This window comes from Eurosta solidaginis, chromosome 3, assembly GCF_040869045.1.
Source record: "Eurosta solidaginis isolate ZX-2024a chromosome 3, ASM4086904v1, whole genome shotgun sequence".
Lineage (NCBI taxonomy): Eukaryota > Metazoa > Arthropoda > Insecta > Diptera > Tephritidae > Eurosta > Eurosta solidaginis.
This window is the reverse complement of record NC_090321.1, coordinates 159,424,943-159,450,911: the sequence shown is the minus strand read 5'-3', so window position 1 is coordinate 159,450,911 and position 25,969 is coordinate 159,424,943. Positions and strand designations below refer to the sequence as shown.

The following is a 25,969-nucleotide window of genomic DNA, read 5'->3' as shown; positions in this document are numbered from 1 at the left end:
TAAGTAAGTAAGTCATTTATGAAGAGTGTAAAAAGAAATGGACCCAAATGGCTACCCTGAGGCACACCAGAAGTTACTTCTGTAGTGACTACCCAAATCGACCCTGCAGCAATATGTGGCAACATCATAGAACAGCTGAGTTTTAGCAACTACAGCCAACGTCTAATAATACTTTGAATTTCAACGCAGTATAACTCGGGACTTTCCCCATGTAAGAAACGACTTTGTTCTTTTTAGTTTTAGTTTAAGTTTTATTTTGAATTTGAATTATTAAATGTTATAGAATAAACATTAAACGTTCTATAAGTGGTGAACCCGGCGCAAAAAGGCTCGCAGAATGTACGTGGTAACGATGTGCATTATAAGCAACACCAACATGTCATGTTGTTGTTGTAGCGATAAGGTTGCTCCCCGAAGGCTTTGGGGAGTGTTATCGATGTGATGGTCCTTTGCCGGATACAAATCCGGTACGCTCCGGTACCATAGCACCATTAAGGTGCTAGCCCGACCATCTCGGGAACGATTTATGTGGCCACATTAAACCTTCAGGCCATCCCCTCCCTCCCCACCCTCAAGTTCCATGAGGAGCTTGGGGGCGCCAGAGCCTCGTCTGTTAGTGAAACAGGATTCGCCGCGGATAGGTGAGGTTGACAATTAGGTTTGGAGAAGCTAATATTGCGCTGGCAACCTGAAGGGTTGCGCTACACACCCCTTGAATCTGGTATTTTAGTCGCCTCTTACGACAGGCATACCTACCGCGGGTATATTCTTACCCCCTTACCCGCTGGGGGTACCAACATGTCATCATCAGCGGCAAGGTTTGCATCAATCACAGACAGCATCACATTCCCATCCATCCGTGATGCGTCGGCAGGCGCAAACGAAAAATTCACCAAATGTGGCCAATTTGTTGCAACGCTTGCAGCAAGCGCAAAATCGTAATGATCCCGGTCACGTTGAAGGCGTACAGGTGCATGCTTTGGCTACACGGGGCCAAATTGTAAATCAACAGCAACAATTGCCTAGCAATAATCTGCTGGTAAATACTCAACCACAATGCAACAACGGCGGTCAACAAACACTTCCACAACAAATCACCCGGCAAGAACGCAACACAGTGTCGGCCACCATGCGCTTTCACACCAAGGCTTTCGGAAAACTAGTCAGCCCTCCGTCCAAAGCGGCTATGTCGGAGGAGGATATGAACTCCAGCCGCCTTTGCAATTGAACCAGAACGTCTTCAACGAAATTCCTCATCGGCACGGGCGCCGAAGTTTCGGTGGTACCCAAACGTCACGATGATAGTACGCAACCAAACGCAATGAAACTGGTTGCTGCAAACAATACTACAATTAAGACATTCGAGACAGAACGTTTTCGATGAAATTGATCATCGGCACGGGCGGCGAAGTTTCGGTGGTACCCAAACGTCACGAGGAGAGTACGCGACCAAACGCAATGAAACTGGTTGCTGCAAACAATACTACAATTAATACATTCGGCAAGCGACAGATAACATTAGCTCGGCCTACGACGGCCATTAAGTGATGTTTCTTAATCGCCGACGTTGCGCATCCTATAATAGGTGCGGATTTCCTAAGACACTACGCATACGCAAGCGCAATTGCAAACACAAACCAAGGAATTATTTTCAAACGACCAACATAATTTTTTACGGGAACTACGACGGCATTTCGAGACCGTTCGACCAATACAATACAAACGTCACAACATGGTTAACTTGCGGAATTTGTTCCCAAGGATCGGCGAATTTTCTGGAAAGGGGGTGGTGTAGTGACTACCCAAATCGACCCTGCAACAATATTTGCAACAGCCAACGTCTAATAATACTTTGAACTTCAACGCAGTATAACTCGGTACTTTCCCCATGTAAGACACGATTTTGCTCTTTTTAGTTTTAGTTTAAGTTTTATTTTCAATTTGAATTAATAAATGTTATAGAATAAACATTAAACGTTCTATACTTCTATCAACTCTGAGAGACTGTTTTTGAACATAACTCGCTGAGTTCTATTTAAGAGATAGCTGCGAAGCCTAAGTAATAAATTCTTCGGAAAACCCAGTAAGTCAAGTTTATGAGTTAAAGCTCACGATTAACAGAATCAAATGCTTTGCTGACGAAGGTATAATTGACATTGGTTTGCTTATTGGATAAAAATCCATCCATGACTAAAGAGGTGAACTCAAACAAGTTGGTTGTGGTTGATATTCTACGTACAAAACCATGTTGGCTGGGTGATAATAAAGAACTACATATGTATATATTGAACTTGGCAGGTGATGATCTTTTCAAACCTTTTAGGAATAGCCGAAAGTTTAGCTATGCCCCTGTATTTATTTATTTATTTATTTATTTATCAGTCTACAAATTAAACAATTATACAGACCAAATATACCGACACTTAAATCTCAGATGTAATACACGATATAAACAACATAAGCAGTCATCAATTTTAAAGTAATATTTAAACAGTATTGAATTAAACGCTTGACAATTTCAATTCAAAACTTAGAAGTAAGCAAAAGATAAAATGTTGAAAATGTGTTAAAAAGTACTCATGAAGGAGCTAGTAAATAATAATTTATGAAATTGATAATAAAGCAAGTTAATAGTAGATAAAATATATACAGCATAGAATTTATACAGAGTAAATTTGATTGCATACATATAAAAATAATGATCACAACGCAATTTTGCAAACAAGTTTCAAGTAACTGGTACTTCAAATTTGAAACAGAGGGTTGAACAGTATATCGCGGTTTAGCGTTCTCTGCTTCATTTCTAATTACAAATTTAATGTAGTTAAAAGGTATTTTTTAATACCAAGAAACGAGTCGCAGACGTCTAAATTTTTACAGTGTTTATTAAAATCACGACATAAACAGTGAAGTGGTTCGTGCATTTCATAATTCGACCTGCATGTAGCTACAAAAATTGATTGAAAATGTCTGGATGGCCTAATAGGAACGTTAAACTTAATTTCACCAAGCAAAAATGGACTATTTATTGACCCTCTTATTAATTTAACAATAAATAAGACACCAAGCATCTCCCTGCGGCTCTGCAATGTAGGTAGCTGTATTAGTTTTAACCGACTGCAATAGGGGGGAAGATTTTTAGAAGGATCCCATGGTTATCAATATTGGACCTACTACCTTTCTTATGTAAGGGAATAATAAATGATTGCTTCCAAATTGAAGGGAATGCAGAAGATCAAGAGATAGTGTAAATAACTTAAGGATCGGCTTGGATAAATTGACAGCGCAGAACTTTAGCACACAACTAGGAACACCATCTGGACCCGGAGAAGAAATCGGTTTCAACCACAGACTATTCAGAACATTATCTATATCTATGACAGGATCTAGAATACAATTAGAACTGTCTAAGGTGTACGGATAGAGATCTGATTAAAAAAGTTCAGATGAATAGTTCGACTTAAAGGATTCAGCAAATAAATTGCGACATCATCGTCAGAGCTTGCATCCTTACATCCATAGGCAAAAGCAGATAGAAATCCTGAAGTTTTTCTCTTCGAATTGACAAATCAACAGCAACAATTGCCTAGCAATAATCTGCTGGTAAATACTCAACCACAATGCAACAACGGCGGTCAACAAACACTTCCACAACAAATCACCCGGCAAGGACGCAACACAGTGTCGGTCACCATGCGCTTTCACACCAAGGCTTTCGGAAAACTAGTCAGCCCTCCGTCCAAAGCGGCTATGTCGGAGGAGGATATGAACTCCAGCCGCCTTTACAATTGAACCAGAACGTCTTCAACGAAATTCCTCATCGGAACGGGCGCCGAAGTTTCGGTGGTACCCAAACGTCACGATGATAGTACGCAACCAAAGGCAATGAAACTGGTTGCTGCAAACAATACTACAATTAAGACATTCGAGACAGAACGTTTTCGATGAAATTCCTCATCGGCACGGGCGGCGAAGTTTCGGTGGTACCCAAACGTCACGAGGAGAGTACGCGACCAAACGCAATGAAACTGGTTGCTGCAAACAATACTACAATTAATACATTCGGCAAGCGACAGATAACATTAGCTCGGCCTACGACGGCCATTAAGTGATGTTTCTTAATCGCCGACGTTGCGCATCCTATAATAGGTGCGGATTTCCTAAGACACTACGCATACGCAAGCGCAATTGCAAACACAAACCATGGAATTATTTTCAAACGACCAACATAATTTTTTACGGGAACTACGACGGCATTTCGAGACCGTTGGACCAATACAATACAAACGTCACAACATGGTTAACTTGCGGAATTTGTTCCCAAGGATCGGCGAATTTTCTGGAAAGGGGGTGGTGTAGTGACTACCCAAATCGACCCTGCAGCAATATTTGGCAACATCATAGAACAGCTGAGTTTTAGCAACTACAGCCAACGTCTAATAATACTTTGAACTTCAACGCAGTATAACTCGGTACTTACCCCACGTAAGACACGATTTTGCTCTTTTTAGTTTTAGTTTAAGTTTTATTTTGAATTTGAATTAATAAATGTTATAGAATAAACATTAAACGTTCTATACTTCTATCAACTCTGAGAGACTGTTTTTGAACATAACTCGCTGAGTTCTATTTAAGAGATAGCTGCGAAGCCTAAGTAATAAATTCTTCGGAAAACCCAGTAAGTCAAGTTTATGAGTTAAAGCAAATGATTAACAGAATCAAATGCTTTGCTGACGAAGGTATAAATGACATTGGTTTGCTTATTGGATAAAAATCCATCCATGACTAAAGAGGTGAACTCAAACAAGTTGGTTGTTGTTGATATTCTACGTACAAAACCATGTTGGCTGGGTGATAATAAAGAACTACATATGTATATATTGAACTTGGCAGGTGATGATCTTTTCAAACCTTTTAGGAATAGCCGAAAGTTTAGCTATGCCCCTGTATTTATTTATTTATTTATTTATTTATCAGTCTACAAATTAAACAATTATACAGACCAAATATACCGACACTTAAATCTCAGATGTAATACACGATATAAACAACATAAGTAGTCATCAATTTTAAAGTAATATTTAAACAGTATTGAATTAAACGCTTGACAATTTCAATTAAAAACTTAGAAGTAAGCAAAAGATAAAATGTTGAAAATGTGTTAAAAAGTACTCATGAAGGATCTAGTAAATAATAATTTATGAAATTGATAATAAAGCAAGTTAATAGTAGATAAAATATATACAGCATAGAATTTATACAGAGTAAATTTGATTGCATACATATAAAAATAATGATCACAACGCAATTTTGCAAACAAGTTTCAAGTAACTGGTACTTCAAATTTGAAACAGAGGGTTGAACAGTATATCGCGGTTTAGCGTTCTCTGCTTCATTTCAAATTACAAATTTAATGTAGTTAAAAGGTATTTTTTAATACCAAGAAACGAGTCGCAGACGTCTAAATTTTTACAGTGTTTATTAAAATCACGACATAAACAGTGAAGTGGTTCGTGCATTTCATAATTCGACCTGCATGTAGCTACAAAAATTGATTGAAAATGTCTAGATGGCCTAATAGGAACGTTAAACTTAATTTCACCAAGCAAAAATGGACTATTTATTGACCCTCTTATTAATTTAACAATAAATAAGACACCAAGCATCTCCCTGCGGCTCTGCAATGTAGGTAACTGTATTAGTTTTAACCGACTGCAATAGGGGGGAAGATTTTTAGAAGGATCCCATGGTTATCAATATTGGACCTACTACCTTTCTTATGTAAGGGAATAATAAATGATTGCTTCCAAATTGAAGGGAATACAGAAGATCAAGAGATAGTGTAAATAACTTAAGGATCGGCTTGGATAAATTGACAGCGCAGAACTTTATCACACAACTAGGAACACCATCTGGACCCGGAGAAGAAATCGGTTTCAACCACAGACTATTTAGAACATTATCTATATCTATGACAGGATCTAGAATACAATTAGAACTGTCTAAGGTGTACGGATAGAGATCTGATTAAAAAAGTTCAGATGAATAGTTCGACTTAAAGAATTCTGCAAATAAATTGCGAAATCATCGTCAGAGCTTGCATCCTTACATCCATAGGCAAAAGCAGATGGAAATCCTGAAGTTTTTCTCTTCGAATTGACAAAACTATAGAATTGTTTAGGGTTGTTAAAAAATTGAAGCTTACACCGGTATAAGTAACATTTATAGCACTGCTGATTAAGACGATGAAAATTTGATCTAGCAACTATATTTAGAAAAATCGGAGGATGATCCTATATATATATATATTTATAGCCCACATTTAATATTATATAGTCTTACAAGATGTCTTGAGAACCACGGGGTTTGCCCGTTCCAGCATTTCCATGAGGAATAGGTACACAGCATTCAAAGAAGCCATCGAGCGAACTGTAAAAAATAGAACTTCGTGACTCGACATCATTACAAGCATATAGATCCGACCAGTCATGGGTGGAAATAAAGATAATTCAGCTTATTAAAATTTGGCTTATAAAAACATCTTGATCGAAAACTAGATTTTACTTTTGCTGCATCAAACAACACAGGCTGAGCATAATCAAGCATTATCTCAAGTGTAGGACGTAGTGGATCCACTGGAAGTGATAAAGGAGGAATTCGTTTGAGGGCAATACCCACAGGCTCATCCGCAAATACCAAATCCAGCATTTTATTTTTGCAATTTAATATATTGTTTAATTGCAGTAAATATATGTATATCAAACAGGCTTTTACAAAAATTGTGCTAAGTGGTGGACGTCATTGTAAATCCAACCTAATCCAACGTACTGTAGGTAAATTGAAGTCACCAAGCACCACCATCCCTATCTCGCAACTGAGAGTAAACACTACGTATAAGCTATGTTGAGTATAAACATGCATATCCGAACGTGGCGGAATATAGTGCAGCAAATAAATACACTACCACTACGTAATGACCCCAGCGGGTTAGATAGATAGATAGATAGTTAATTGAGGATCGCACTGCGACCATTGGTCTATTGTGCCCTCATCTGCTTCACAACACCTCATCCAAGCCGACATCTCTGATGAACCCTAGCAGTTCACCTGGCTTGAGGGATTTGATGTGAGTATGCTCTGGCCATGGTGAGCCCATAAACTTAGCTCTACGTCTTGAGATTGCATCGCACTCCAGGAGGATATGGTCCGCCGTCTCCGCTGATCTGTCACAAAATCGGCATGTGTTGTTTGATATTATACCCAGCTTTTGCATGTGGCTGTTCAGTCTGCAGTGTCCTGTAAGAATTGCTGTTAGAGTTCTTAGGTTATTTTTCGAGAGACCTATAAATGCCCTGTATCGAGTTGTGCAATAACCCCCTAACAGTAGCTTAGATTGTCTTAGGCCTGGCATATTACGCTAGTGTTCTTCCCTCTTTTCCTTTTCTTCTGCCAATATATGCCCCCTAATTTCCTGCGGGCCTACTGGCAGGAACGGCTCAGGACCAATAGGTCGTATCGTTGCTGCCTCTCTGGCCAGGCTGTCCGCCTGCTCGTTTCCCTCGACTCCCCTGTGGCCTGGAACCCAGGCCAACAGTAATTCATTGTGTGCTCCTAGTTGGTTCAGCTTTTCCACACACTCAAGGACTAGCGCTGATTTTATTTCAAATGCTGAGATGGCCTTGAGGGCGGCCTGGCTGTCACTGAGTATGGCAATTTTCTCATTGGAGTATTTTCGCTAAAGGTTCAGGTCCGCGCACTGGCTTATGGCAAATACCTCCGCTTGAAAAATGCTCGGGTATGCTCCCAGGGGTATTGATATTTTGGCTCTGGGTCCAAAGACTCCAGATCCAATCCCCTCTGGGGTCTTCGAGCCATCGGTATACCATACTATACTGTTTAGCTGCTGAATGCTCTCAATTCTGCTTTCTTCCCACGTACCCTTGTCTCCCAGTTCTACTTTATATCTTTTCTCATATACTATGTGCCTGAGGATATCATCCCTCGGGAGTTGAGAGATTGGGATCTTCTCTCTCAGTTCCTCTATGTTCCAGGACGATATGACTTTACCTTTGCCCGAGCCCTCCTTAACGATGCATACACATGCCAGTCGCTGAAGTTTTGACAGTGCTTGCCTCGTCGTCGCCCGAGTTGTTCTCGATGCCCAGGCTATTGAGCCATATGTTAACCCCAGCGGGTTAGGGGATCAGAATATACCCGCGGTAGGTATGCCTGTCGTAAGAGACGACTAAAATACCAGTTTCAAGGGGCTGTGTAGCGCAACCTTTCAGGTTGCCACCGCAATATATAGCTTCTCCAAACCCAATTGTCAACCTCACCTATCCGCGGCGAATCCTGTTTCACTAACAAGCGAGGCTCTGGCGACCCCAAGCTCCTCATGGAACTTGGGGGTAGGGAGGGAGGGAATGGCCTGAAGGTTTAATGTGGCCACATAAATCGTTCCCGAGATAGTCGGGCTAGCACCTTAATGGTGCTATGGTACCGGAGCGTACCGGATTTGTATCCGGCAAAGGACCATCACATCGATAACACTCCCCAAAGCTTTCGGGGAGCAACCTTATCGCAACAACAACAACAACAATTACGTAATGAGATCTTTACTGCTATAAATTCAATCAATAATTTCGTCAAAGCCATTTATTTATTTATTAGTCTACAAATTTAACAATTAATCAGACTAAAGAAAGTATAGTATAAAAACAAACAAAAGACTTGGCAACTTAAATATATGATAATTACAAAAATATACTGTATACTTATGTATTAAATCATTCAAATGCTATAGGGGGTTACACCTTACATATTTAAGGTAGTAAGTAGGTACTTTTTAATCCTGAAAATCGGATCGCATGTATTTAAATTTTTGCAGTGATTATTGAAATCATGACAAATACCACGAAGTGGGTCATGCAATTCAAAGTTCGTTCTGCATGTACTTATATGTAGTTGTTGAGATTATCTAGACGGTCTGACTGGCACGTTGAACTTAATTTCACTAAGCAGAAATGGGCTAGCTATCAGCCCTTTTAAGAGTTTTACTATAAATAAGACATTAAGCATCTCCCTACGGCTCTGTATTGTAGGCAACTGTAATAGTTTTAACCGGCTGCAGTACGGTGGAAGATTCCTTGACGTGTCCCAAGGCAATTGTTTCAAAGCAAAAAGCAAAAACTGTTTAAAACACATATCAACATTACTTTAAAACTTAAAAAAAAAAATGAATCGATATAACTAATTCCCATCGAGCTGATCCCTGGCAGCTAATGCTCATTAAGACATATTAACTTGTTATTTTATTTTAATAATATTAATAAATAATAACAATAATATGCTGGGAGCACTGGAGATTGGAAACCGTCCTTTCCAACCTCCCTTAAAAGAGTGGCTCCCAGACTCGTCCGTTTGTCACGCTAGTAAATATGCTGATTGGAATCACATGGCATTCCGACGCCATATTCAATGGAACTAAGAGATTGTAATAATGAATTGTATTTAGTAGTTTAACCCAGATATGCCGACGGGCCTCCTGGTGAAGCAATTTCCGCAATTTTTTTAATACCGTTCTTTTAACATAGAATATTACAGAAATTAAGATAAATTAAAAAAAATGTTCACAGAGTATATTAACTTTGATTGGATAACGGTTGGTTGTACAGGTATAAAGGAATCGAGATAGATATAGACTTCCATATATCAAAATCATCAGTATCGAAAAAAATGTGATTAAGCCATGTCCGTCCGTCCGTCCGTCTGTACGTTAACACGATAACTTGAGTAAATTTTGAGATATCTTGACGAAATTTGGTATGTAGATTCCTGGGCTCTCATCTCGAAAAATTGCGATAATACATTACCAAAGAGGGATAGAGCGATGCAACTTGGCAGGTGCGTTGAACTTATGACGCAGAATAGAAAATAAGTAAAATTTTGGACAATGGGCGTGGCACCGCCCACTTTTAAAAGAAGGTAATTTAGAAGTTTTGCAAGCTGTAATTTGGCAGTCGTTGAAGATATCAAGATGAAATTTGGCAGGAACGGTACTCCTATTCCTATATGTATGCTTAAAAAAAATTAGCAAAATCGGAGAACGACCACGCCCACTTTTAAAAAAATTTTATTTTTAAATTGAAATTTATACAAAAAATTTAATATCTTTACAGTATATAAGTAAATTATGTCAACATTCAACTCCAGTAATGATATGGTGCAACAAAATACAAAAATAAAAGATAATTTCAAAATGGGCGTGGCACCGCCCTTTTTCATTTGATTTGTCTAGGATAAATTTAATGCCATTAGTCGAACAAAAATTTACCAATCCTTGTGAAATTTGGTAGCGATTTAGATTCTAGGCGATAACTGTTTTCTGTGAAAAAGGGCGAAATCGGTTGAAGCCACGCCCAGTTTTTATACACAGTCGACCGTCTGTCCTTCCACTCGGCCATTAACACGATAACTTGAGCAAAAATCGATATATCTTTACTAAACTCACTTCACATAATTACCGAACTCACTTTCTATTGGTATAAAAAATGGCCGAAATCTGACTATGACCACGCCCACTTTTTCGATATCGAAAATTACGAAAAATTAAAAAAGTGCCATAATTCTATACCAAATACGAAAAAGGGTTGAAACATGGTAATTTGATTGGTTTATTGACGCAAAATATAACTTTAGAAAAAAACTTTGTAAAATAGGTGTGACACCTACCATATTAAGTAAAAGAAAATGAAAAACATACAACTACCACCACTCCCTTTTAAAATTCTTATTAATACCTTTAATTTGACACCCATATTGTACAAACACATTATAGAGTCACCCCTGGTCCACCTTTATGGCGATATATCGAAAAAGCGTCCACCTATAGAACTAAGGCCCACACCCTTTTAAAATACTCATTATCCCCTTTCGTTTGATACCAATAATGTATAAACGCATTCTAGAGTCAACCCTGGTCCACCTTTATAACGATATCCCGAAAAGGCGTCCACCTATAGAATTAAGGCCCACTTACTTTTAAAATACTCGTTAACACCTTTCATTTGATACCCATATCGTAAAAAATTCTAAAGTCAGCCCTGGTCCACCTTTATGGCGATATCTCGAAAAGGCGTCCACCTATAGAACTAAAGCCCACTCCCCTTTAAAATACTCATTAACGCCTTTCGTTTGATACCCATATTGTACAAACGCATTCTAGAGTCATCCCTGGTCCACCTTTATGGCGATATCTCGAAAAGGCGTCCACCCATAGAACTAAGGCCTACTCCCTTTTAAAACACTCATTAACACTTTTCGTTTGATACCCTTATTGTACAAACGCATTCTAGAGTCACCCCTGGTCCAACTTTATAACGATATACCGAAAAGGTGTCCACCTATAGAACTAAGGCCGACTCCGTTTAAAATACTCATTAACGCCTTTCATTTGATACCCATACGTACAAACAAATTCTAGAGTCAGCCCTGGTCCACCTTTATAGCGATATCTCGAAAAGGTGTCCACCTATAGAACTATGGCCCACTCCTTCTTAAAATACTCTTTAATACCTGCCATTTGATACGCACGTCATACGAACACATTCCAGGGTTACCCGAGGTTCATTTTCCTACATGGTGATTTTCCCTTATTTTGTCTCCATAGCTCTCAACTGAGTATGTAATGTTCGGTTACTCCCGAACTTAGCCTTCCTTACTTGTTACAACTATTTTTAATAAACATATACAAAAAACAGAACAAAACAAATTGGGCTTAAATCTGTGGTAATAGTCTAGTTGAGGGGTCGACTGCTAATACGCTACCAAAAATATCGAGAGAGGTGTCAAAAGACGCGTATTAATCTCGAGAACAATAATCTGATGGCGGAAAAGACAAATTTTATATATATCCGGAGATATTTGCAGTTAAAGTTGGCGATTTTCATGTGGTTGTTGTTGTTGTGTTTGTACCCACTATAAAAATTTTGCATCACCGTGGCGGTAGCCACGGTTATACCACACACCCGGACTTGGCATGGCGTAGCCCAGGGTTATTTTTTAGGTAATAGTCTAGTTGAGGGGTCGACTGCTAATACGCTACCAAATATATCGAGAGAGGTGTCAAACGACGCGTCTTGACATCAGTATTAATAATCCGATGGCGGAAAATAAAAATATTAACTCGTTCAAAAGATATTAACGAAAAACCGAAAAAAGACCCGCGGGTACCTCCGAAACCGGGGGTGGTATCCATAGTATTTTTGCGAAGAACACATTTCTGAGTTGGCGGTCTCGGGTGATGCACAAATTTTTTTGGGGGTACTAACACAACAACAACCACATGTAAATCGCCAACTTCAACTGCAAATATCTCCGGACATAGATCAATTTTTTTCAAAGCCAACTATGATGCCTGTTTTGTACAGGAGCACAGCGTCAGGTTGGTACATAGTTTAAATTACTATTTACGAAATAATTTGAAAATAACGGGTGTACTACAAGTATTACGCTCGGCATATATGGGTTAAGTTTGCCTAAAACAGCCGTAATAATAAATAAAATCAAAATAAGAGAGGATGACAAGGGTTAGCCGGAGGAGAGGTAGGTGGATAGATAGATAAAGTCGGAACCATGTCTGTGGGGTTTATTGATCCGGCTATTTCATGTTTGTCTAAATATTTCCAGGAGCAACCCAAGCTGTTTAAATTAAAGGTAATAGTCTAGTTGAGGGGTCGACTGCTAATACGCTACCAAAAATATCGAGAGAGCTGTCAAACGACGCGTCTTGACATCAGTATTAATAATCCGATGGCGGAAAATAAAAATTTTAACGCGTTCAAAAGATATTAACGAAAAACCGAAAAAATACCCACGGGTACCTCCGAAACCGGGGGTCGGATCCATAGTATGTTTGCGCAGAACACCTGGTAATAGTCTAGTTGAGGGGTCGACTGCTAATACGCTACCAAAAATATTGAGAGAGGTGTCAAAAGACGCGTATTAATCTCGAGAACAATAATCCGATGGCGGAAAAGAAAAATTTTATCCATGTCCGGAGATATTTGCAGTTGAAGTTGGCGATTTCCATGTGGTTGTTGTTGTGTTAGTACCCCCAAAAAAAATTGTGCATCACCGTGGCGGTAGCCACGGTTACACCACACACCCGGACTTGGCATGGCGTAGCCCAGGGTTATTTTTTATAAGCGCGGCCGAAGGCCGCCAACGTAGAAAGGTGTTCTGCGCAAAAATACTATGGATCCGACCCCCGGTTTCGGAGGTACCCGCGGGTCTTTTTTCGGTTTTTCGTTAATATCTTTTGAACGAGTTAATATTTTTATTTTCCGCCTTCGGATTATTAATACTGATGTCAAGACGCGTCGTTTGACACCTCTCTCGATATTTTTGGTAGCGTATTAGCAGTCGACCCCTCAACTAGACTATTACCGAACACCTTTCTGCGTTATAAAAAATAACCCTGGCTACCGCCACGGTGATGCACAATTTTTTTTGTGGGTATGAACACAACAACAACCACATGGAAATCGCCAACTTCAACTGCAAATATCTCCGGACAGGGATAAAATTTTTCTTTTCCGCCTTCGGATTATTGTTTTCGAGATTAATACGCGTCTTTTGACACCACACTCGATATTTTTGGTGGTAGCGTATTAGAAGTCGACTCCTCAACTAGACTATTACCTTTTCTTTAAGCTCTGAATTTTAAATCATCGTTACTGTAAAACCTCTTAACGTTTTATATATTTATGCCAGCCATGCTCTAAACGCTTCGTTTACATAGATAAATGTTGGGTCTCGGGACCGTGTACTGCCGATACCTAGCTTTCGTATAAAGACGGAGGTCGAGACGCGTCTCCGTTGTAAGAATGCGAAAGCGAAAATCAAAAATTTTATATCTGTCGAAAGTTATGCACAAAAAATTTCCCCGAGGGTCAGAAATATGGGGCCCAATTCAGTTTTTTTGCATAGAACACCTTTCTGCGTTGGAGGCCTTCGGCCCCGCTTATAAAAAATTACCCTGGGTGGGTCCGACATCGGTTTGATACCAGCTTTGATAATTTTTGATAAAAATTAGGTGGTGCACCGTATTGTCAAACATTACCCAAAATATGTAGATTTGCAGTGAAATTTACAGGCCGGGGATTGTGCAATACGACATACAAAAAAGAAACGGATTGCGTCAAACCACGACCTAAAAAGTGGACTGCTCTTTTCTTCATTTTTGTATATGGAAAAGATCTTATTTCAAAATACGATTCTAACCTCAACTCCGAAATCATTTGGCGGCAACTCGCATGGTACTTCTTACGCACATCTTCTGTATATCGAAGCATACGTTGGTGTTCTTCAAAGTCCTCCTGTACTTCAACACGTGTTGAGCAATTATCCTTTTTATCTTGTTTTGAGTTTTTCGCCAAGTTATTTCTCGTTTCTTTCCGATATACGTTCATCTTTCAGATATGAAAGTATTCGCAGCACCCAATTACAACTCTAATAAAATTAACCAAAAAGCACAACAATCTAAGTTTGTCAAATTAACTTTCATAGAAAATTTCAAATGGTGCAAATATTCCCCTCCTCAATAAGCGATGAGAGATATTTCGCTAACGGCAATTTAATCACTGTGATTGGAAAATCGCTACAGCCGCATATTGGCGTTTTCACATCAGGCGGCACGACACCGACCTCGACAACAGTGGGAACACAAATTCATATAATGATATGGGCACCATATATATAATACTTCTATATCAATATCTTCCTAATGCGCAAATTTTCTGTCAATCATTATTTGCTGAAACTGTGCAAATGTATGTTCTGCGCATGCGCGGGCTTTGTTAAGGCCGAATTAATGGGGACTTATAACCATAAAGCCATAACCAGATAAAACAGCTGATCAAACATACCCTATGGAAATCAATGTAATCGATTAATGGTGCCATACCATAACGCTAACTCGATTACATTGATTTCCTTAAGGTAGGTTCGATCAGCTGTTTTATCTGGTTATGGCTTTATGGTTATAAGTCACCATTAATTCGCCCTTTAAGCGGGAGTCATTGGTGCCGTATGTCATATCGCTGTATTCGTAACCCTACCGTAATCAGCTGTTTATCGTTACGACGGTAAACCAAAACCCAATTGGTTGGCTACGATACGGTTACGACCTTAGCGGCACCAATAATCGATTGCATTGATTCTCATAAAGTTGGTCGATTCAGCTGTTAAAAGGTTACCGATACGGTTACCGATAAAGCACCAATGTCTCCAGCTTTAGTGTTAGTGAATTGTAGTAGCGTGTGTAAAAAAAGTATTAAGGGGTCACAACGGGTTACTATCGCTTTTACCCAACTTCTGCATACTAATTTTTATAAAATCTCAGTTTAGTCGATTAAACAATGAAAAGGCCAACAAATACAATACAAGGCTTGATGTATTTATTATTTAAGCATGGGCTGCAACCATACAAAGTACATTATTAACATAACTAGTAAAAAAAAAACAAGGCGAAGAACTCATATTTTTGAAATGAAATAAATTCAAATATACTTTTTTAAAAATATACTTATACATACATCCCAACGAGCAACATTTTTAAAAATAATTTAAAGGTTAGCTTGAACAAACAATATATGGATAAACGTTTTCAAAATTTTACTTATTTTGTGTTTTTTAATGAAGTAAATTTTTGATGAAGTAAACAAAATATGAGTACTGGGCTGGCTATTTTCACTGTAGTACACCATAGAGCACCCACAGAGGATCATATGCCAAAGTACTAAAGAGGAATTGTGTTGTCGGAAAGAGTTATCGGAATGAATTTAATTAATAAATTTATTTATTTATTTATCAGTCTACAAATTAAACAATTATACAGACCAAATATGCCGACACTTAATTCTCAGATGTAATACACGATATAGACAACATAAGCAGTCATCAATTTTAAAGTAATATTTTGTTATGGAATCGCGTCTTTGATGGAGCAGTAAGGAAGGCAGTCGGCATGATCTGGGGGTGCTCTGTGGCTAGTCATGTCGGCTGGGCGGGGTCCTTGCCAACCTTACTGTTCCTTCGCCATAACAAAAAAAGTCATATCATGCCTATTCAAAAGAACTCAGCTGTCTAATTCAAAAAAACTGACAGAAGCGCAGAGCCGACTCAAAACGCTTATAATTCAAAATAACACAACATCCGGTCGAACCGGATGCCACGGACAGACCGTTAAACATTCAAAATTTAAAAATTCAAAAAAAACTAAACGCCAAAAAGTTTCCGAACCGCAAATGACCGGTTGCTAACGCTGGAAATCCAACTCAAAAAAAAGCCGCTGAAAATTTGAAAGAAAAAACAAAGAAAAAAAGAAATGGGCCGAATATATAGAGGGGCGCTTCGGGTGTTGTTGCGAAGCCCGGTGCGTAACCCACCCTCAAATCCATGGCCACCGACGCACCTGAATTTCGGTGGCCCCTTACCCGCTTTACCTAGTGCCTTCTAAATAAAAAGGATTCCCAGCATTCCCATTTATGACTCAAATTTATTGACAATTCATTTCCTTGATTAGCTACGAAAAAAAAATGTTATGGCTAATAAAATTTAATTTTGTTAGAACTTTTTAGTACTTATACCGCACCTCAAATATGGAGCATATTTATGTGAATAGCATGGGCTAAGACTCAATTTGACAATACTAAAATTTTCTAACAAATTTAGCACAAAATATATTGTTTTTTTTTTTTTTGAACTTTTTGAAAATCAGAGAATTTACTCGTATTCGAATAGCACGCGCTGAAAATAAGTTTGGTAATAAAATTTTGTTCGAACAAATTTAGTACTGAAGCTGAGCTGGGAATTATTCGTGTAAATTTGTATACATATTTCCTTCAATCTATACTCAAATACATGTAGTTCTTGTTTTTTTTTGGTTTCTGTTGCTTCATTGTTTCGTTTTACGTGATCTGAACACGATATTTATGTAACTTTAGATAAAAATATATTCAATTTATTTTTCCAGGTGGGTCTATTGAAAATATCTCTAGTAACGCTACGGACATTCGCTTTATCAAAGAAAAATTTATATAAAGAGGTATATATTAATAGATCCTGGGTTTAATCTACATTTGTTTTCTTGCTTATAAACTATATTAACGTGCATCATGTTATTTTTTTATTTTTTTTTTTTAATTTAACAATGACGATGAGATTTTTGAAATGATCCTGCACATTTTCTTAAAAAAAAATTTACATTACATATGTTTTGGTGTTTGCGACCTTGAAAATTAATTTTCTTCACTCTTAATTAATACATACTAAATGGCTAGGTATCTACACGCATTAACTAACAGCACAATTCAACAATTGATACCTTTTTCAATAACCAAATTTTAAATTAAGTTTCAGCGCAAGTTAACGTACACTTCCGATTTAAAAATTAGCACCAAAGATTATCTGCAAATTCAAATTCATTTTCTTCCTCCTTTTTTTATTAAGAAAAACTTGGATGAATTGTAACCAGCTTCTAAATCATTTTTGGAAAAAAAATTCGAAATTTTTAAAATGTTTGAGTATGCAGCTTAATGTAATTCACTAATTTTAGGAGAGCATTACAAGGTTGTAGTCTAACCGAATTCCCGATGATATTCTAAGTGTCTACTTAAGATTTTCCAATCTCTTGCCAAAACATTTTTGACTTTCTTTACGTAGCTTTCGTTAAACATTTCTTTAACGTGTTACAGAAGAAAATAGCTAGCAATATGTGTTAATATCTTTTGCAGCTGTGATTTTACTTGCAGTTGTACATATGTACATCGGACCGTATCGGAAAAAACAACAGCAGCAAATTTCGAGAAGAAAGAAAAATTTTCATTCCCCCCCTTTTTTCTAAGGCTTACGGCCGCATTAAGTACCTACAAAAAAGAACTAATACTAAAGGTATAATATTCCTAACTAGTCCGCGTCACGGAACGAACTCACCATGTTTCCGGTCGTTATTGTCGTATGTAGTGTTGCAGCAGGCCTATGTTCGGGGCCCTGTTGTTGTTGCAGGTGATGTTGCAGTGGGCCTTTACGAGGCTGGTTGTTGTGAATCAAGTGGATGTTGCAGCTGGTGTTTCAGAGCCACTCTGCTGTTGATAGTTAGGTTGTTTAGGAGCATACGCACCGTTAGCATTACCTCCCGCTTGATAATTTAATGGATTGCTACGTTGTCGACGTGGTGGTTGACCTTGTTGTTGCCTACGACGATTATTGTTACCATAACCATTCGCTGCTTAAAATTATGATGATGATTGCAATGAAGTGAGGTCGAATTGGTATTGACCCATAAACGAGCTTACGATGAAAGTAAGATCTTCAGTAGGTGCAGAAATCGCGGAAGGTGTCTCCTCGTGCCGAATAACCTTTCTATATATATTAATATTTGAACGATTTTTTTTACCGTTGTGGTGCTTGTGTACGAAGCTTTAAAAGGGATGGAGGCTCTTTATTATAATCGGGTTTACCCTTTTATCCGGAAATCAAAGCAATTCCAAGCACTTCGTTGTTATTGAGCTAACTTAATATATTTGGCAATGGTTTATTATTCAAACCTTGCCCATTTACAATTTCTTCACGCCTGCGGAAAACGCAACATAAAGAGCAACGCCAAAAGGGAAAACGATCTGCTTCTTCAATTGGTTTTTTTGCTTTTTCTGCGGCTCCAGTTTTATGTTATTTTTTCCCCAATTACTAGCTAACGCGTTTGCCAATTGGTTTTTCGTCTATGTGGGAATGCTTTTTCCCGGAATTTTAGGCAAATTTAAGTAATAGTTAATTTTTCCTTGCCGCGATTTTTTTGCCTGCTGGCGCTGTCAATTTTTCTCGATCCTTTTTTTCTTCGTCCTCTTCCTCCGGAAACAGTATGGTTCAATTATGTACAGGTTGGCTCATCTCATCAGCTGATTTTATTTATGTCATTGCATGGTCGAAGGGATTGTCAAAAGGAGATGGCAAACATTGTGAATGATGACTAAGTGTGTTATCTTATGTGTCAACTGCCTGAGAGGCTGTTCAATATGGCGGCGCCTATCTTCAACGGGTGATAGAAGGAGATACAGAATGAAACAGCGATAGTCATTTACAAATCAGGTGATCCAATCACTTTGGAATTTTGACGTTTATGCAGAAGATATCACACTTAGTCATCATTCACAATGATGGCAAACTCAAAATGAAACCAACACATTGGCAACATTTTACTTACACATACAAAAACTGCTAAGTTTTATGTTTCCATTCCATACCATTCGCACCAACACCAATACATAGATTTTGGCAATTTGAACAGACATGTTTTGTTGGTTTAAAGATGAGCCAACCTGTGTAGAGTTGAACCATGGGAAACAGCGTGTTTCTTCCTAGAGATCATCGCTTCACGCCCGTGGTGACCTCTAGTGTCCATTTCGATCAACATTGCCATGGCACCTTTTATTTGCCATCACTAGCCAGAAGGTGCGTTCCAAAGGTGACTCTCCCAAATGGCCCATAACAATTTAAACAGTAGCCGCGTTCTATTCTAAGCGAGTGCGAAAAGAACGCCAAACTCGGTTAAAATTTCCCTGCATGTATTTAACAACACTGGTAACATTTCAGCTGTCAAAATCATCTGTTGTTTATTATTGACGTCATTGTTTACTATATAGTTTGGCAGCTTAAGTAGAGGTTATGTTGCGAATAGAGTGGAAGGCAGTGGACTAGGCAGTCGAATGTCATATACACCCCTATTCTGCATTTCGATTACGTTCCCGTTCTACGCTCCGCTTTAATCGAAGTTTGGTATTCTGCATTACGACGGAATCGTAAAGAGAAGAGGAAGAGCAAATGATTTTTCGAAATCAGCTGTTGGTACGGAATGTGTGAACATTGGAACAAAATAAATTAATGAAAATTTGTAAAAAAACACTGAAAACGTTTATATTTTATTATCCACGCCATTTTGTACAAAAAAGCAATAGAATATATTGCCGCAGTGTTATATTTTTTTGAGTGAAGTGTTTTCATAATTATAAGTGTGTTTTTGTCGTTCTTTTGGCCAATTCCCTGCCGTGTTTTGTTAAAACGGATTCCTGGACGAATATAGTTGACATTTTCTGAATTTTAATGATGCTAATTTCATTGCACTGGCCTAAAATACTTTATAAAGGTTTATTATTCTTTCCGCAAGGATTGTTTACGTTTTCGCTTCACCTTCCTCTACGCCGGCAGCTTGCTTTGGCATATAATTGGACCCAACGAACAGACACAAATTATAGCTGTCTATTATAATGGAATCAATAGCCACGGCTTTATTTATGGAGTTGGAAAGTAACGCATACGAAAATTGCCAGGCGAGAATGGAAAGGCAAATATTGCGAGATTTGTGTAATCAATTTGAGATGAGTGACGAATTGTAAGAAATTGAACTTAAAAGTGGTAAAGTTTAATGACTTATTTTCTTATTTAGGTTCAAAAAAACATTCGACTTAACAAGGATGCTTTGAAGTATGTGTTAGATACTTTTGCGGGGCAAATACGTCCAAGGACTTCGACATCGACATGTTGTTTTTGACCTGGAAACATAAAAAACAATCATCATCAAGCCTTCTACGTTTCTTAACAAGTTTTACTTACATTTTTGTTAAAATTCTGTTATAAATTAATAAAAAAATAAAAATAAAATATTTTTCCGCCAACTAATTTGCAACTTAGAAAAACGGAACTACGATCGAAATGCAGAATACAAAAAATCGAACGATTCGAAGTTGGATCGAAAGAGATTGGAACACAGAATACCAAAATTGCCAAATCGAAAAAATTCCAATCCAAGTCGAAATGCAGAATAGGGCTGATAATGAAGGAATGGTGTTCGGAGTTTTTTCAAAGTTAAAAAAAAAAAAATAAAAGCTTTAATATAAATAAAACTATTGTTTTAATAACAACAAAAACGCCATATATATTCTGTATACATAAATTTATAAGGATTATCTCACTTTAAAATTTGAATTAAATAATCTAAAGTTTTTTTTGAAACTGAGTCGAGAACTGTGCGTGTGAATGTGCGAATTTTCACCGATCAGCTGTTAGTTGCGCTACTTGGTAAAATTTACAATGATTGACGTTTTCTTTGTTATTTATATTACTGCAATGTCCGATAACGAGGATGATTTTATATGCGAAGACGACGAATTTTAGTAAATAATCAGTGATTCACAACGTTTGGTAATAGGGGGGCTCATGATAGCATATAAACTTATAAGGTGTAAAATTATATCCATTTACACACGCGGTTATATGAACGCACCTAGTAATACTCTTGCTAAACTTGATTGTTTTTCAGCTGTATTATTGCCAAAAAAAATTTTTTGATTGTTATACAAATTAAAAAATACCAAGATTAAGTGAAAAATCAAAACTAAAACGCCTTTACTTGCTGATGTTGGAGATTTCTGATGAAAATGCCGGCTGTAATGTCTGCAAGGTTGCATTCCTTTGAGTTTACCGCGTTTACACAATGAAATGTGCGCGTAAATTTATACAAATTGTGCATGGCACAACGATACAAGGTGGCAGCATGGGACAGCTGATTTTAGGCTTTTTTTATTTGATTTGATACATCAAATTACGGCGCAGTACGATTTTGACATTTGTCCATCGAATTTACAAAAACAAAGTACATGCAATTTTTATTTATGTTTGTAGGTATGTCACCATGCTGCCACCTTGTATCGTTCCGCTATGAAATTGTGTAAATGATTTTTCATACAAAATTTGACAGCTCGTGCGTAAACTAGATAAATTTATACGTTTACACACTTTATAAGGCATTTATACGGTTACATGAGTCCCCCTAATAGCAGAATGTGAAAGAACATCACAGGGGCCACCCATACTGCCAATGGACATAGATAAGGTTGTTGGGGAAGATGCTAATGACAAGGAATTCGAAAAGCTGCTGTGGTCTATTGACAATGATACACTATTCCAGCCGCTTGGCTTAACCAATCATGGTACAGATGCTGGAAAGACGGTTTTTGTAACATGGAATGATGAATATTTGTTTAATTTTGTATTCAAAAGAGCGCGACGTACAAAGAAAATCAATTTGACCAAGGTGCGCTTGCCGTTGCCATTGGGAGAAATTGTGAACGATATATTCATACTAGAAATGAATGCTTTGTTACTTATGCGAAGTGGTCAGGTTTATTATTTTAGTTCGGTAAAATCAATACATGCAGTTGACTAGCTAAATGATGCTGGAGGTGGCGTACGTTGTATGGCTCCTGCACCCAATGTAGGATTTAGCTGTATACGTTACGTAGCAAGTGAAAAGGCACTTACATTGGAAATGTATCGCGATGTGCCAGATATAGGTCGAAGTGTACCCATACTTTTACAGCGTTGTGATATAACGTTTGATGATAGAAATATATTCAACTGCTCGTGGGAAAGTGAACGTTATACGCTCGTATCTGAACAAGTAACAGCGGATAATTTGGACTTTTTGCACCATTTATTAAAGGGCGAAATGGAGTTAACTACAGGACAATGGCTGCATATCTTCACGGTATCCACAATTATCTTTGCTTTGGTTGTAGGTACTTGGAATGCTATATTAAAATAAAGTTTTTTATATATACGACGAGTATATTTTTCTACTTATAGCTTTCTCGGAATCGAATACAACTGAGCTTGAAAAGGCTAATAATTGTGAGTATGGTATACACCAGCTATGCGCATATGCGACTAATATAGATTGCATACAGTTGGATTGCGAGGAGCGACGTTTTCTTATATTTCTACATGTGGTAGCATTGATATTTTGTATTATTCACAACTAACGTATGGATTGCGATGTATGCAACACCATACAGGAGCACAGTATAGTCTTTACGTATATGCACCACGTAGGCGTTGCTTGTATTTTACAGATGAAGAGCAGGTGGCGCAATTGCATTTCAGCTACGATAACCAAATGGATACTTGTTTAGTTCAAGAAACGTACAAAGCCATACCTGGGATTGTGGCATGTACTTGGGTTGAAACACAGCAACATTTAATATGTATGAGTTGCAACAATATATTTTATAAAATTAATTTTGAAAATCCTGCCAGTTTTCACCAGCCCTTAACGCATTCGTCAAGTGTATTTTAAAGTTATCTTGCTGTTAAACTAATGGGTTATGAATCAAAAATTATAAGCAGAAAATAAAACTAATTAACATTATATAAACTGTAATAAATGCAGTCCCCTATAATTATTTAAATAAGAGATTAAAATTAGTTAGCAACTACGTAAGTATATGTGGATTGGAGGTTTACGGAGTAGCTCCTTGCGGAGGGATTGCCCCTCGTTCACTTACTCCAGAGAGGCTTCGAACATAACCCCGGTCTTTGGAAGTGCAGCGTCTGCTGAAAAAAAATGGTCACACTTTTGTCGGTATATTTCGGGGTAGTTTGTGGCTTCTTGGTGGTCACGCACAAAGGCGACTTACGGTTGCTATTAATGGTCTTTTAATACTCATGCCTCTAGTGGCACATGTAGCCTCCAGATTTTTGGGCTGTTTTTAGGAGCTACAATTCCCGATGTGCGAACAGTAGCAATCCCGAACACCAGTCGCTACCACACCTGACCCTCACACCATATGACAGCACGGAGGCTATAGGACTGCGACTTCGAACACATACCTTCGTCGACGTCACTGTCCTAGAAGCTCTTGGTGTAGCTCCGAAGACTTTCCAACGGATGCTTCTGTCGAGCTATATTTCCGAGCTACACCAGAGAAGCACCTTGAAACGTTAGGGAGTGACTATTCGGCCAAGGATGCCGCCCTCGAAATCATAAGCAGTCTAAGTGGATGTCATTGCGACATGGGTATCGTATAATCCTCGGCGCATCTACATAATTAAAATTTTACAAGGACCCTGGATCAAATTTTTAAAATGTAGACCAAAGTTTGCAGACGTTTGTGTTCACAACATTGATTTCAATAGTCTTCGTTAAATCAAAACGATATTTTAGAATGAAAGTTGAAAGATGTGAACTGTTGTTTTCCGGCCTTATGTTATAAGAGCTCATTATGGATGACCGCGTAGCTTCAGTTTTCGTACTAGTTCGACTGTCCACCACGGCGGCGGCGTTTATCGGCGGCGCATATCTCTAATGTGGATACAATATTTGAACCGTTTATTAAAATTGGCACAAGTACATTTTCGAAATCATTGCAATTTTGGTAAGCTACAGTTATTTCCATTCAAGCAAGCATTCTTAAAACCGTATTCGAAAAAATTTAACTAAATCATTGGCAAAAATATGAAATTTCTTTTTTAGTTTCTTTGTTAATAATAATACTGACATATGAGTCCAGTTGATAATAAAATAATCGTAAAATTGAACATGTTTATAATCCAGACTGAACTCTACATAGAGTAACCTACCTCTACCGGTTGTTTATAATCAATCTAAATAATTCGATACATAGGGAAGTGTACTTGTGACACTCTGCAAAGAAACGGTTCATCTGTATAGTTATGCACTATTATTAAAAATACTAAATGCTAAATAGAATGTGTTTTTAAACAAAAAAAAGCTAAAACTTTAAGGCAACTTTTCAATCGTTTTATTCACTTTCTTTCATAACAACATAACATAACAGCATAAACATTTCATACATTTAGTAATTTTTTAAATTAATTCGTTCTTCAATTTCATAAAATATAAGGCAATTTACGTATCCTATCTTTTTTAAATTTTTTCAAAACCACCAATTTCATAAAAAACAACCGTTTAAACATTCATACTTCTAGTAGAAATTAAAATTAATTTGTACTTCAATTTCCTAACATATAAAATGAAAGGCAGTATTTTATGCACACGTTTTTAAGATTAATAAACATCAAACATTTTGATAATGAACTTACACCTGCGAACAGAAAAATAGCAGTCTCAATTCTTAATAAATTTCGTCAGTTAAATACTTTTTTTAATTCCGATACTACACGAAAAAACTTCCATGATTTTTTGTAACTGAAGCTATGCAAAACAGTATCGAAAGCGTTTTCGAAAAACGCAAAAATTTACCGAAATTTTGAACTTCTTATTTATGGTTCTATGCATTTTTGGAGTATACAATTTTGTAGCAAAATCAATTTTAGTATAACAAAGGACATGCATGTTATAGGTCTCTAAAAATTCTCGTTGATTTTTGAAGTTTTTTGAAGGGTGTTTGAGATTTTCTTCTATACAAATTGTGAAACAGTTTTTTTATGAAAGAAAATTTTAAAGACTTTTCGGTAAAAAAATACTCAAAAATCAATGCGAAATAAAAATAAAACTTGTACTTGGTTATACTAAAATTGACTGGGCTACGAAACTGTATACTCAAAAAAGTTCTAAGAACCCCGAATAAAAAGTTCAAATTTAGGTAAAATTTTCCTAAATTTTTGAAAACGTTTTTGAGATGGGTTTGCAAAGTTCATAGAAGCTTTTTCTTGAAATATCGGAAATAAAAAAGAAGTATTTAAGTGACGAAATTTGTTGAAAATTGACACTGCTATTTTTCTCTTCACAGGTTTATGTTTATCGCAAGTATTAAAAATTCGATTCAACTTTTTTGAAAGTAAAACTAAGCTTAAGAAAAAGGTATTCAGTCCAACAAATTTCATAAAGTCCAAAAAACTTAATCGATATTACTCTAATAATTAAACATAAGTTTGGTTCGCAAGTAAAATATACAGATATGTAAGTTAAAGTAATCTAAATTGGACTGTAGCACACTGTTGAAGTAGTGGAAGTAATGAAAATGTTTACATGACCACCTGATTTCGAATAAACTAATTAATACACAAATTTTCAAACCATCCCGAAATGTTTTCTGTATTGGTTCTAACTAAAAACGTGTTCTAATACGTCGGTCGCTATTTTCGTGTAAACATG

General features: G+C 37.4%; 1 protein-coding gene and 1 pseudogene across 4 annotated transcripts in view; one reads left to right on the top strand and one right to left on the bottom strand.

Moving 5' to 3' along the window:
- The window catches only part of Nnf1a, a 260,842-nt gene extending 246,175 nt beyond the window's left edge, over positions 1-14,667 (bottom strand). For 2 of the 4 annotated variants that reach the window (XM_067773511.1, XM_067773512.1), the window contains exon 1: positions 14,284-14,665. In XM_067773511.1, the coding sequence (XP_067629612.1) occupies positions 14,284-14,471 (188 nt within the window). In that variant the 5' untranslated portion in view covers positions 14,472-14,665. Of the gene's footprint in view, positions 1-14,283 lie in introns of all 4 variants that reach the window. The other 2 variants (XM_067773513.1, XM_067773514.1) reach the window with 2 other exon arrangements.
- Positions 14,668-21,847: 7,180 nt separating this feature from the next.
- Positions 21,848-23,276, top strand: LOC137246718 (uncharacterized; annotated as a pseudogene).
- Positions 23,277-25,969: the final 2,693 nt, after the last annotated feature.